At 42.1% G+C, this 14955-nt stretch overlaps 1 protein-coding gene across 1 annotated transcript; it reads left to right on the top strand.

Annotated features, from left to right (window-relative positions):
• Positions 1-213: 213 nt before the first annotated feature.
• LOC308616143 (olfactory receptor 7D4-like) lies at positions 214-1147 on the top strand (the record flags this gene model as incomplete). The annotated part of the gene is made up of 1 exon (XM_081232265.1): positions 214-1147. The coding sequence occupies exon 1, from the start codon at positions 308-310 to the stop codon at positions 1145-1147; it is 840 nt and encodes a 279-aa protein (XP_081088391.1). The 5' UTR covers positions 214-307.
• Positions 1148-14955: the final 13808 nt, after the last annotated feature.

The following is a 14955-nucleotide window of genomic DNA, read 5'->3' as shown; positions in this document are numbered from 1 at the left end:
TGCTAAATTTTAAAACCACTAAATAAATACATTTAAAATGGAAATGGTTTACCATTTGGCTGAGTGAATCACTGTCATTGCAAGGACTAATAGAGGGTGAAGGATATCGACCTAAAGGTGGAATCATAAGTGATGACTAGCTGAGGTGCCATCTGGCTGTTCACTGAATGTTGCTTTTGCCTCCTTCCCCAGCAGACTCACCAGCGACACGGGAGCAGGAAACCACACAGGAGTATCACAGTTCCTCCTCCTGGGCCTCTCAGACGATCCTGACCTGCAGCCCCTCCTCTTTGGAGTGTTCCTGTCCATGTACCTGGTCGCTGTGCTGGGGAACCTGCTCATCATCCTGGCCGTCAGCTCAGACCCCCACCTCCACACCCCCATGTACTTCTTCCTCGCCAACCTCTCCTTGGTGGACATCTGTTTCGTCTCCACCACTGTCCCAAGGATGCTGGTGAACATCCAGACACAGAGCAAAAGCATCTCCTACATAGGGTGCCTCACTCAGGTGTATTTTTTTATGATTTTTACTGTAATGGATAGTTTTCTCCTGACTGTGATGGCCTATGACCGGTTTGTGGCCATTTGCCATCCACTGCACTACACGGTCATCATGAACCCCCGCTTCTGTGGCCTCCTGGTTCTCATGTGTTGGCTCCTCATTTTCTGGGTTCCCCTGATTCATATTCTACTGTCGAGGTGGCTGAACTTCTGTACTGGCACTGAAATTCCACATTTCTTCTGTGAACTGGCTCAGATTCTAAAGGTGGCCTGCTCTGACACCCTCATCAATAACATCTTCTTGTTTGTGGCCACTGCCCTGCTGGGTGTGGTTCCCCTCATTGGAATCCTCTTCTCTTACTCTCGAATTGTCTCCTCTTTAATGAGAATCTCCTCTGCAGCGGGAAAATATAAAGCATTTTCCACCTGTGGGTCTCACCTCTCTGTGGTTTCCTTGTTCTATGGGACAGGTGTAGGGATCCATCTCACTTCTGCTGTGACCCATTCTCCCCAGAGAAGCTCCATCACCTCAGTGATGTACACCGTGCTCACCCCCATGCTGAACCCCTTCATCTACAGCCTGAGGAACAAGGATGTGAAGGGGGCCCTGGGAAGGCTCCTCGGTTTAGGTACCACTTGTCTGTGAGGGGCCACTGGCCTCAGAACTAAGTGGACACTGTGGGCTGCAAAAACAAATTTTGTGAATTTATATCTCCTGATTTTCTTTTCCCTTAAAAGACATGCTTCATTTCTTCTTTTCTCAAAGCACCTATGACTTTGCTTTTATTTGTGTTTGTATTAGTTCCTGCTCAACACCCTCCTCAGTAATTCCTTTTGACTTTTCCTTCCTATTTGCAGCCCATACATTTCCATCTTGGGCTGGGTTTCTTACAGCCATTCTGGCGATTTCCAACATTAGGTTTGAAACACTTATACCACGTATGGCATGGTTTCCCCCAAAATTATCCTCTCAAATGTTCATGTTCTTCACGTTAATTTGTTTGTGTGTTTGCTTTTCTCTGGAAGAAATGGTATGAAAATCACACAACAGTCATAACCAAAGTGATTCGCATACCAAGGCTGTTCTTGTTTTGTGTACGTTTTATGTTATCTTGACAAAATTGTCAAAAGGTGTTTTCTCTCATTTATCTCATTTTTCAAACAGATTGGGAATGGAATGGAGTCTACCCTGAAAACCTAACACTATGCCCACATTCCTAACTTTGCTATCCAGCATTTTCCTGAAAACTGTGAGATTTTCAGCTTCGAGTGGGAATCTAGTTTTGAACGTTAGTTTTTTCACATGATTCATAGAAGTATATAGCATAGAACAATTATGAGATATTGCTTCATTCTTTGCCTTCTTCCTTCCTCCCTCCCTCCCCCTCCCTCCCTTCCTTTCCTCTTTCTTTTGTTTTGCTGGACCTTTATTTGCTATCATTGCAGTTTTAAGATACACCCCAATATCCTAAAACATCTAATAATGAATGCAGTAGAATAAAACTTGTTTTCTCTTGTGGCTTATTTGGGGGGAGGGCACTCTTTGAAGGTGCCAGCAGGAGTGGTAATCACACACCTGTGGAGTGTTTTCAGAACTTAGTCCACTTTTTGAGAAGAATATTGATAGAATTGAGTCTGCAGCAAAGGGTGGAGTGGTAGAAGCTGTCAGCATTTCTCCTACATTCCCTGGGATCCCTTCACCATCTCCACTGCACAGCAGCCTAACTGCCACTGTCAGCACCAGGTAGAACCTACTTTTCCCAATGTGTGACGACAGACCTGACGGAGAATTATGCCCCACGAGGGACAGTTCTTGATGGACAGTTGTGGGGTATACCGTCTTCTTCACCCCTTAGCTGGGATCATTCTGAAGCTTGGATTTTGTGCTATTTTCCAGAATTTCCCTACAGGATGAAAACTCTGCTCACTCGTGTGCAAGCTAACTTAAGATGAGCTTTATTGCATGTGTTTTCTGCCCTGTATCACTTCCCTTTTCTCTAACCTATGTTCCATGGTCCTTGCTTCTTCCAATAATGTGCTTCCAAATAAATCCTTGATTCGGCACCTGCTTCCAGGGAACCAAAGCTGAGACACATGATGAAGACTATGAAGAATATCCAAACAATACCATGAATGGAACTAAGGACTCTGGGGGCAAAAATGACAAAAACAAACACAAAACAAATACTGGGTATATAGTAAGATCTTCAAATTACTGGAAAATCGTAATGTATTAGTAAGGAAAAACATATTCAGTGGGGCTTTAATTGAATTCGATTCCACTAAGTTTAATCCATAGTGGGGTTTGTTTATTTTTTTCTCCAGCAGGTTCTCATTAGTTATCTATTTTATGCATATTAGTGTATATATGTCAATCCCAATCTCCCAATTCATCCCACCACCGCCACCCCGCTTTCCACCCTTGGGAAAAAGATATTCAGTGTGGCTTTAATTCAACTTGATTCCACTAAGTTTAATCCATAGTGTTTTTATTGCCTACTTCATATGAACAAAACTGGGGACCAAAGAGGTAAACACGTTGCAATTCAGAGTGGTAACCATAATAATATTGGTGTGTAATAATGCATGCTGAAAACAAAGGTGGAACTTTTCAATTCACCTTGAGTGAGTCCAGAATAAAACTTTAAAAAATTTATTTAATAGCTTTATTGAGGGATAATTTATATATCATGAAATTCAGCCATTGAGAGCATAAGGGCAATGGTTTTGGTAAATTTTTACTTATGCAATCATCACCATAATCCAGTTTTAGAACATTTTTATCACCCTAGAAAGTTCCCCTGTGCCCATTTGCAGGTAATATCAATGGCCACCTCAGTCCTAGGCAACCACTTATTTGCTTCTGTCTCTATAAACTGGCCTTTTCTAGCTATTTCATATAAATGGAATCACGCAATAGATGATCTTTTGTATCTGGCTTCTTTCACTTAGCAGAATGATTTTTCATAGTTATCCATGTGAAAAACACACATCAGTACTTTGTTCCTTATAATTGTACAATAGTATTCAAATGTATGGCTGTGCCACATTTTCCTTATCCACGGATATTTGGATATTTCCAGTTGGTCAGTAAATGTGTTCAGACACACACACCCTTCACTGATGTGCTGTATTCATCCTGTGGTGACTCTTGGCACTCTGGGTCAGAGGGTGGGTCTGGAGGCCATGTGATGACTACTCAGGACACCAGAGTCCGAGGCTAAATCTGCACCCAGGGCTCCGGAGCGCCTGGCCTCACACCTGTATGTAGAAAATTGTTGCAAATATGTTGGGTATTGGAAGTTATCCTTTCAACTGTAATTTTTTGAGATCTAAACACAAATCAGTTACATCTGATGAATATATAGTATCCAGTGAATTTTGAATACTCCATATGAAGGATTTAAATAGCTCCACTACCACTTACTATGTTGAAATGTTTTGGATATCTTGGGTTAAATAAAATTTATTAAAAATGATCTCAGGGGCTTCCCTGGTGGCGCAGTGGTTAAGAATCCACCTACCAATGTAGGGGACACGGGTTCGAGCCCTGGTCTGGGAAGATCCCACATGCCACAGAGCAACTAAGCCCGTGCACCACAACTACTGAGCCTGCGCTCTAGAGCCCGCAAGCCACAACTACTGAGCCCACGTGCCACAACTACTGAAGCCCACGCACCTAGAGCTCATGCTCCACAACAAGAGAAGCCACCACAATGAGAAGCCCACGCACCACAACGAAGAGTAGCTCCCACTCACCACAACTAGAGAAAGCCCGCGTGCAGCAACAAAGACTCATCGCAGCCAAAAAAAAAAAGAAAAGAAAAAGATCTCAGTTATTTCTTTTTGGTTTCTTGTGGTTATAGAAAAAATTTAAAGTCTATATATGGCTTACACAGTATAAACTGCTGCTGGGCATTATGAAGAGAAAAAGAATGAAATATTTTATTCAGTTGACCCACTTGACGTTCCCTTGAAGGAGCCTGGAGAAGCCTGGAGGCCTGTATCTCCTTTTAAGTTCTTCCCTCTGGCGTTCTCCTTTAATCTCTCAGCAAATAATTAAGTTATGTCCCTGTGCTAGGAACTGAGAAGACATGAGCAATGTATACAAAAAATGTATGAGGCCTAGACGATACCATATGATGGTAGGAGGTAGATAATAAAGTAATGATTAATATATCAGTTCAAAAGTGATATGAGGGAAATGAAGGAGGCAAGAAAATAAGGAAGGTCTTACATACACACCCACAGTGGCATAAATATTCTGGGGCAGATAAAGGCAGAACAGGAAAGTAAATATGGACTATTATACCTTTAAGCAAAAAAGATTAGAAATACAATGTCAAGATTTCCCCGCAAAAACCACTCTGAATAAATCCTAACTACTGTGAAAGGTTCACAGATAATGCCAGTCCAGGCTTTGTTTTAAGCTTGATTTGGATTATCATTACAATGGTTTGATTAGCCTCAAGAAAGTGTCATCAAGAAAGTGTCATGCACCCTGATGGCCATACATGATGTAACCCAAGCTTGCTCGAACATGAGAACTGTGTAACTTTTTATCTGAGGCTGAAATGAGGTGTTTATTAGACAGAGTTCTAGGAAGGCAAGATGGGCAACATACTCGGGTTAACAAGTTCTGGCTAGCTGACACCTGGCATGACGTGGGGTGCGGGAAGCTTAAGACTGGGGAGGGTGCAGAGGTTAGGCATACCCGCTGGTAAATGCATCAGACCTGGTAATGCAGTAGCTGGGTTCACTGGTGGCACATAAATGAGGGACTGGCTAGTTCTGGTGGCAATAATGGTGCGGTTGGTATACCTGTACCAAGGACGTTACTGACAGCTGGTAGAATTGAGCCAATATAAAGTCCAGACAGATCCTGTTCAATTTCTGTAATTCCCAGTGGTGACAAAGATGGGGGAGCAACTGAAGACAGCTGAACCTCCATAAACCCATCTTTAAGAGGAATAATAGGTGTACTGGTCATTTGCCTGTCTCTGCACCAGAAGCCCACCTTCAGGAACTGCCAGTCATGGCATCAAGCAGCGTACATTATCAGGAGCAGTCACAGTCACATGAGTTTTTCATTTTTCAAGCACTTGGATGGGATGACAAACCCAGAGGGAGGCCATGTCACCAACAGCAGAGGTTGCTTGACCCAGACACATAATATGATTGTTACCCATGGGTTTGGAGCTGGATATAGGGGTGAAAGAGAACATTCATTGCTTTTACCCTCTTCCTGCAATGCCTGAGGTTGAATGCCTTCCAAGGTGTCAGGGTGTTGTTTTCCCGCAAAGATCAGAAAATTGGGGTGTCTCACATCAATAGATGAAATCTCACTTTTTCTCCATTCATCCCATGCTTAATCCTGACCCTGAAAGGATCAGGACTGTGAGAGGACAAGGCCATCTTTACAAATTTACAGAGATGTACTATATTCTCCACTTCAGCCTTTGGGACTTGACGAGCACCATACACAGCCAAGCAGTCCCTGTCTTTGCAACGTCTTAACCAGGTCCACCCAACAAGGAGAAACCAGGGGGTCCAAAGAGGATTAACTGTGAATCCTGTAGGCCCACTTTTGGCCAGGCTGTGGCCTGGAAGATGTAGCAATTAGACTGGCCTGGCCTGACGATGAGGAGAAAGACGTACCACTGCCCAGGAAAGGTCAGGGCCAGATGACAAATTTCAAAATAGATCTTTGGGACCAACCGGAACACTATCCTTTTACAGAAACCCTAAGATTTCAGACTCAGGGTAGCATTTCCCATATTTCCTACATTTCATTTCTCTTAATTGTGAATCACCCCATGTCCAATGGATGAATAACATTCCTTTTTTTTTCTCTTTTTCTTTTGGCCACACTGCATGGGTTGCGGGATCTTAGTTCCCTGACCAGGGATCACATCTGGGCCCCGGCAATGAAAGCGCTGAGTCCTAACCACCAAACTGCCAGGGAATTCCTGATGAGTAACATTCTAATGGGGAAAGAAATGATGACTCTGCAATATTTTTACATCCATAATATTCTTCTCCACAGTGTAATCTCAAGTCAACATCAAAGTACTCAGGAGAAGTACAGTTTTCCACAAATATTACCTTAGTAGCATTCCTCTGCATTGCAAGATCTCCCATATTTAAGGAATATATATTTCCCTGAGGAAACAGTAAAGTGCTTACCATGTTTCACAGTAGTATGGCTTCACTGTGAGCCCTAACAGGCTGGGTTGTGAGATGGATGACTTTCCCACATTCCTTATGCTTGAAGGCCATCTCTCCAGTGTGCTCTTTTCAGATTAAGTGAATCAGGACTACTGAGGGCTTTCCTACATGCCTGACATCGATAGGACAAGGTGATTTCTTTCAAGACAAAAGGAATAGAGAGAATTAAAGGCTTTCCCACATATTGTTCATTTATAGGATTTTTCTAGAGGATAAGTTTTTCATGGATTTAAAAGGAATTGGAATAACTGAAGTCTTTCTCATTTTGTTTACATCCTTAGGTTTTCTCCATTGTGAGTTTGTACATGTCTAGAAAGGCCTGCATTCCAAATGAAGGCTTTCCCACATTCCTCCTATTTGTAGGGTTTTATTCCAGTGTGAATGTGAATGTGAATTTTAAGGTCAGAGGAACTTCTAAAGGACTTTCCACATTCTTCACATGGGAAGGGCTTCTCTCCACTATGAGATTTTGCATGTTTCCTAAGTTGACTAGAACTAATGAAGGCCTTCTCACATTCCCTGCATTTATATGGTGTTGCTGCAGTGTGAAGAAGAATGTATTTTTTAAAGTATGAGGAATATCTATAGGACTTTCCACATTCCTTACATATAAAAAAGGGCTCCTCTCCAGTATGAGACTTTATATGCAAAGTTGAGAATCTCTAATAAAGGCTTTCCCACATTCCTTACACATAAAGGGCCTCTCTCCAGTATGAGATTTTATTTGCCTCATAAGCCAATAAGCACTAACAAAGTCTTTCCCATGTTCTTTACATTTATAGGGTTTCTCTCCAGTGTGGGTTCCCATGTGAATTTTAATGGATGTATGATATTTACAGACTTTCCCACACTGCTTTCACCCATAACCTTTTTTTGTGGTGTGATTGTGTACACGTATACCACAGCTTGTGGAGTGAACAGAAGCTCTCCCATGTTCCTTCTGTTCACAGGGTTTTTCCCCATTCTGAGTTTCCACTTGTGCCTGAAGGGAAGGCTGATTCACACAGGCTTCCTCACCATCACTGCATTCCAAGGCTTTCTCTCCAATGCTGGTTTTCCCATCCACAATATCTGGAGTCAGGATGATGGCTTTTCCACACTGATTAAACACAGAATACTTTTCAACAGTAGAGGTTTTCTTCTGTGGAGTAAGGAAGCTTTTTCCATACTAATTATGCTCGTTAAGTGTTGCCTCCATTTTGAGTTCTCCAGTGTTCACTGAAGTCTTTCCTATGTTGCTCACTGTTACAGAGTTTCCATCCATTGTGGATTCTTGCCTGTGGATGGATAGATGAATGATGATGCAAAGATTGTTCAGATTCATTAATTGATCCTACTCATGTCAAAATTGAAACATCATTACGACAATGATGATGACTTTTACCATTTCTATTACATTCATACACCTCTGCCCTGTTGATTTCTTTCAAGTTAAATGATGGAATCCTTATGCCAGAATGATGTTCCATCTACTCCAACCTTCAAATAATCCTGTACAGCTTCATGGACTGTTGTAAAATCTCAATGCCTAGTTATATATGTGGAAAGTGGGACTTCCAGGAACTCTGAAGGACCAAGTTTCAAGGTAGGTTCAGGATGTCCCCAAATTCATCATATTCAGAATACAGTAAGTCCCCTACATATAAATGAGTTCTGCTCTGAGAGCACATTCATAAGTCCAACAAAGTTAGCCTAGGTACCCAACTAACACAATCAGTTGTGTAGTACTGTACTGTAATAGGCTTATAATACTTTTTACACAAATAACACATTAAAAACAAACACAAAAAATAAAACATTTTAATCTTACAGTACAGTACCTTGATAAGTACAGTAGTACAGTACAACAGCTGGCATACAGGGGCTGGCATCAAGTGAACAGGCAAGAAGAATTACTGACTGGACGAGGGAGGGGAAGTGGGAGATGGTAGAGTTGAAGAATCATCAGCAATAGGAGATGGAGGGAAAGCTGCAATTTCACTCATGCCTGATGCTGATGGCACAGGTTCTGGTTCCTTGCTGGATTCAATTCTATCTATCCTCTAGAAAAAATGATCCAGTGATGTCTGGGTAATAGCTCTTTTTCCCTCATCATAGATGACAAAGTAGCACTGGACTGCATTCTGAACAGCTGCAGCAGCCTTCGTGTACCATTCTACATTCAGGTCCTGTGCCTCAAAATCTAACAGTGCCTCCACAAATAAGAAAATCCCCTTGCCATTTCCTGCATGGTGAATCTCTTCGGTTCTTCAGTTACTTCTTCTTCCTCTTGTCTCTCTTCATCCTTTCTCTGGGCCTCCAATTCCATCATTAGTCTTCATTAGTAAACTCCTCATGTTGCATAGCAAGGAGTTCAATAAAGTTGTCCTCTTGCAGATCTAGCTCCAGATTCTCCCTGAGGGTCACTAAGTTGCTGAAGACCTCTTTGGACTACTCATCCACCTTCTCAAATCCATGAAAATCATGAACAAACTTCAGGCAAATGTTCTTCCAAACCCCATTCACGGTGATGGCCATAACCTCATGCCAAGCAAAGTCAATGATTTTTATGGCCTTGTAGATGTTACAGTCCTTCCAAAATTGTCACAAGATTGTTCCTGATTGTCACTTGCCTTTAGTGCCTGACGAAAAGTGTGACATAAATAACATTTCTTGAAAGTCACTTTAACTCCCTGGTCCATAGGTTGGATGAGCGATGTAGTATTCAGTGGCAGATGCACTACCTTGACATCGGGATGAAAGTCGTCCATGAATCAGGGGTGGCACAGAGCACTGTCAAGCAGCAAAAGAATGTTAAATGGGACATCCTTCTCCAAGCAGTATTTCTCTACCTCCGGGATAAAGTGGTGGAGAAACCAGTCCTGGAAAATGGCCTGTGTAACCCAAGCTTTGGGGTTACTCTTCCACACAACAGGAAGAAAGCCCTTGGCTATGTTTTTAAGGGCTCTTGGGTTCTCTGAATGATAAACTAAGAGAGGCTTCAGCTTCATATCCCTGGAAGCACTGCCACCAAACAACAGAATTAGCCTACCTTTTTGTTTTTTTAATACATTTATTTATTTATTATTTATTTATTTATTTTTGGCTGCATTGGGTCTTCATTGCTGCACACGAGCTTTCTCTCGTTGCGGCAAGTGAGGGCTAGTCTTCATTGTGGTGTGTGGGCATCTCATTGCAGTGGCTTCTCTTGTTGCAGAGCACAGGCCTTAGGTGTGTGGACTCAGTAGTTGTGGCTCACGGGCTTAGATGCTCTGCAGCATGTGAGATCTTCCCGGACCAGGGATCGAACCCATGTCCCCTGCATTGGCAGGTGGCTTCTTAACCACTGCACCATCAGGGAAGTCCTAGCCTACCTTTTGCTGCTTTGTAGCCTGGCATCAACTTTTCCTCCTTACTGATGTAACTTCAGTCTGGCATCCTCTTCCAGTACAGTCTTGTCTCATCCACATTAAAAACCTGTTCAGTGGACTTCCCTGGTGCGAAGAATCATGGCCCTCTGATTCTTTGCCATGTTACTTCTTCAAGTCTTCATAAAGGCTTTTAGCTTTCTCTTGAATCAGCATAAGCTGAGCAGGACTTGACGCTGATGCTGATCCTGCATCCACACCCTGAAAAGTTTCTCCATCTCCTCCATCACTTTTCCACAGTTCTTCAATATTATTGTTGACATCATTGGCACAGCAGACTTCACATGATCCATGATCTTGTCCTTGTTCTTTAGAATCATGCCAATGGTTGAACGATTCATGTTGTAAGAACAAGTGATGTCTACCATCTTTTCGCCTCGCTCCACTCTCTCAATTATTTTCACTTTTATGTTTCCATTGTTAACACTTGGCACTTCTTAGAAGTACCAGCTATATTGCCACTGCTTTTATGCTTCCTTCCAGACATCCTGGGGTTGAAATAAAGATACTCTACTACTGTACTGTATACAGTACTGTACAGTACACAAAAGCACAACCACTTATAGAGGATGAACGTATGTGACAATATACGCCAGACACGTGAACTAACTTACGTGATTGGACATGCGAACGCACATTCGCATCTTTGAAAGTTCACAACTTGAAGGTTCATATGTAGGGGACTTAGTGTATTCAGAATATCTCGCCAGAGACATTGCTCTCCCCTGGGAGAATGCCACTTATTGCAAACATCTATCACTTGTGCTCATGCCATAACTAATAAAATTTCCATTCTTTTCTAAATGTGGAAAAATGATATGATGTTTCAAACTTACCAATGTTACTGTTTCCATCCCAACAGATGTTCTTCCCCCCAGAATATCCTGCTGAATTGTTGGGTCTTTGATTTTAAGTTGCATTTCCCATAAAAAAAAGAATAACAAATATAAGAGTTTCAAGAAACAAAGAGTACGTTGAAGAAGCTAAAAATAATATCATTTTATTTGCTTCCAAATTAAAGATACTAAAAAAAAACACATAACAGATTTGAGGAGTTTGGGTTTGCCAAATTTTAAGAATGCTAGGAATGCAGAGTCAAAATACAGTAGCTAATTAAAAAGATATGATGGGGAAAAAAGACTAAATATTATCAGTAAAGGAAAGGAGGGATGTTCGGGAAAATAGCATACATAAAAATGATAAACTTAAAAAAAGAAACAGAACAAGCCATTTTGCGAACTCAGAGGAAATTTTGAGTAAATGTGAAGTAAGTACATATGACAATTTGAATATATCCTAAAACATCAGAGACCAATGACCTCAGCCTTCTGAGAGAAAGTACATCTTGACATGTTACTATTTTTTTAACATCTTTATTGGAGTATAATTGCTTTACGATGGTGTGTTAGTTTCTGTTTTATAACAAAGTGAATCAGTTATACATATACATATGTCCCCATATCTCTTCCCTCTTGCATCTCCCTCTCTCCCACCCTCCCTATCCCACCCCTCTAGGTGGTCACAAAGCACCCAGCTGATCTCCCTGTGCTATGCAGTTGCTTCCCACTAGCTATCTATTTTGTTTGGTAGTGTATATATGTCCATGCCACTCTCTCACTTTGTCACAGCTTACCCTTACCCTTCCCTGTATCCTCAAGTCCATTCTCTAGTAGGTATGCATCTTTATTCCCGTCTTGCCCCTAGGTTCTTCATGACCATTCTTTTTTTTTTTTTAGATTCCATATATATGTGTTAGCATACGGTATTTGTTTTTCTCTTCCTGACTTACTTCACTCTGTATGACAGATTCTAGGTCCATCCACCTCACTACAAATAACTCAGTTTCGTTCCTTTTTATGGCTGAGTAATATTCCATTGTGTATATGTGCCACATCTTCTTTATCCATTCATCTGCTGATGGACAATTCGGTTGCTTCCATGTCCTGGCTATTGTAAATAGAGCTGCAATGAACATTTTGGTACATGACTCTTTTTGAATTATGGTTTTCTCAGGGTATATGCCCAGTAGTGGGATTGCTGGATAATATGATAGTTCTATTTTTAGTTTTTTAAGGAACCTTCATACTGTTCTCCATAGTAGCTGTATCAATTTACATTCCCACCAACAGTTCAAGAGGGTTCCCTTTTCTCCACACCCTCTCCAGCATTTACTGTTTGTAGATTCTTTGATGATGGCCATTCTGACCAGTGTGAGATGATATCTCATTGTAGTTTTGATTTGCATTTCTCTAATGATTAATGATGTTGAGCATTCTTTCATGTGTCTGTTGGCAATCTGTATATCTTCTATGGAGAAATGTCTATTTAGGTCTTCTGCCCATTTTTGGATTGGGGTGGGGTTTTTTTAATATTGAGCTGCATGAGCTGCTTGTAAATTTTGGAGATTAATCCTTTGTCAGTTGCTTCATTTGCAAATATTTTCTCCCATTCTGAGGGTTGTCTTTTCATAACACTTCATGTTTCCTTATTATAATTCCAAAGACACTGAAATTTTCATTGACCAGGGAATCACTCACCTTGGAGGACTCCTATTCTCTCCACTGTTCTCAAATCTTCTTGTTCCAACCAAGAGATCAGAGAGAGTTTGAACAATTGATACCCTGCTCATGAGCAAAGATATATTAATGGAAAAAGCTCCTGCAAAATATGAGAAACTGTTCAATGACTCAGGTCCTATATTTCCAAAAAAGTGGTAAAATTATTTCAGAAGAGATAAAAATGAAAATTCACCTCTTTCTGTTCTCCAAAAAGATCTTTTCTCTCTGGCCCCTGAAGCCCATGTTCAGATTGCTATACACAATTACAAAGCTTAAGACTTTTTTGAAATGGGAAATGAAGTGCAAAAAGAGATGTTCGTTCACATGGGGAAATCAATACACCAGTGACTGTCAACATTTGGTGTCCAAGAGAATCAAGTCCAGTGTTTATTACGACATAGATGGCTGGGCCCCAAGGCCAGAGTTTGATTCAATAAGTGGAGAAAGAGAAGGCACATTTCTAAGACTAATGGTGATGCTGCTAGTCCTAGAACCACATTTTTACACAAACCACCCAAATTGAAAACCATTCATGTAGAGACCAGTGTCTGTTACTTTCCACTGTATTCAGATTTAACATCACCCACCATGCAACACAGAAGGTGCGTCATATACATCTGTTCCCTAAGAGGCTACAAGAATGGTGGCAGCTGTACCTGCTGTGGTCAGGTTCTTGTAGTTCTCCAGCATCACATCTCTGTAAGCTTTCTCTGAAAGGGGTCCAGTATAGTCCACTCTTCCTGGGTGAAGTCCACAGCTACATCAGCGAAGGTCACTGAATTCTCAACCATCACACACATACTAGCTTCAGTAAAGTAAGACCTCTACCCATGTTCAGTGGGGAATGGGGACCGGTGACCCATGGCAACAGAGGGATTCAAGGTCTCTCATCATCTCCCCCAGGACACACTGGTCCTAGGTTCTCTTCTATCTACACTCACTCATGATTGACATCCTTCAGCTACAGCTCTAAAGGAACATGTAACACATGAACTTATCTCTATAGAATAAGCCTAAAAGCCTTTTATTTCCTTCTTGCAGCACAGACCTTAGCCAACTGGAGACACTTCTAAATGCTGATGAATGAATACATTCTTTGAGAAATGCAGTCATCTTCCTTACTATGTAAGAACACCAAGCAAAATTAAAAATATGCAGTCACCATCATGAGGGGCAATATTAGGAGGTAATTACTGAAATACTGAGATTATTCAGGGTAATCTGTCACCAGTAGGAGCCTCCAGTTTTGGAGGGAATTCATCAGGGATTCAGTCCTGCAACGACTTTATTTCTTTAAGAAGCTCTGGACACAGGGCTTCCCAGGTGGCGCAGTGGTTGAGAGTCCACCTGCTGATGCAGGGGACACGGGTTTGTGCCCCGATCCAGGAGGATCCCACGTGCCGCGGAGCGGCTGGGCCCGTGAGCCATGGCCGCTGAGCCTGCGTGTCCGGAGCCTGTGCTCCACAACAGGAGAGGCCACAACAGTGAGAGGCCCGCGTATGCAAAAGAAAAAAAAAAGAAGCTCTGGACACAGCTCTACCAAAACAAAATGTCCATCTGGTGGATGCAGTAGGTCATTTTGTAGAAGAATACATTTTCTTCTTACCCACACTGTCTCCTTAACTGAGAACAATTTCTCAAATACTCAGCCATCATCCTTTTTGCCTCTATCTTTTTCTCAGAAAGGCAGAAACTATCCTTAGAAAAAACACCTAGAAGAAAAGAAAGAAGGCATGAGCACCCAGAGATAATCATAATTCTCCCAGCCACTGCCTGGAAGTCATTCCACTCTAGCTCGAAATTCCCGAATATCCCTGCACACTCAAGAAATCTCACATAAATACACACCACTGCTGTGAAAAGCCAGAGTAGCCCTGTCTCACGTGCAGGCAGAAAAGGGGGTGGTGAGCCAAGCTGCCCATCAGGAAGAAAGTAATGGGTTCATTTCACATGAAGGGAGGGAAAGGGATGCCATTACAGCCTGTTTCTCCATGTGCCAGCTCCTGCTTATGCGGGCTCTGGGAAGCATGCCCCAATCACCGCCTCGGGGGTTCCCGCTCCCCAGTTGCTAGTGGGTTGCCCGCTCACAGAGGTGAGGCTGAAAGCACAGCTGAGCCCCAGGGACCGTGTGACTTGGGAAGCAGGGATGAAATCTCTCCCCTGGGCAGCATGAGCTGCAGATTTACACCTCCACCACCGGCTTTGTAAATTCAGCGTCTGCAGGACATCTGAGTGTACGAGTGCTCCTGCAGCTGGGACAG

The sequence above is a fragment of the Mesoplodon bidens genome, assembly GCF_964165515.1.
Source record: "Mesoplodon bidens genome assembly, chromosome: 4".
In the NCBI taxonomy this organism is placed as follows: Eukaryota; Metazoa; Chordata; class Mammalia; order Artiodactyla; family Ziphiidae; genus Mesoplodon; species Mesoplodon bidens.
The sequence above is the reverse complement of the archived record's forward strand: the minus strand, read 5'-3'. Positions and strand labels throughout refer to the sequence as shown.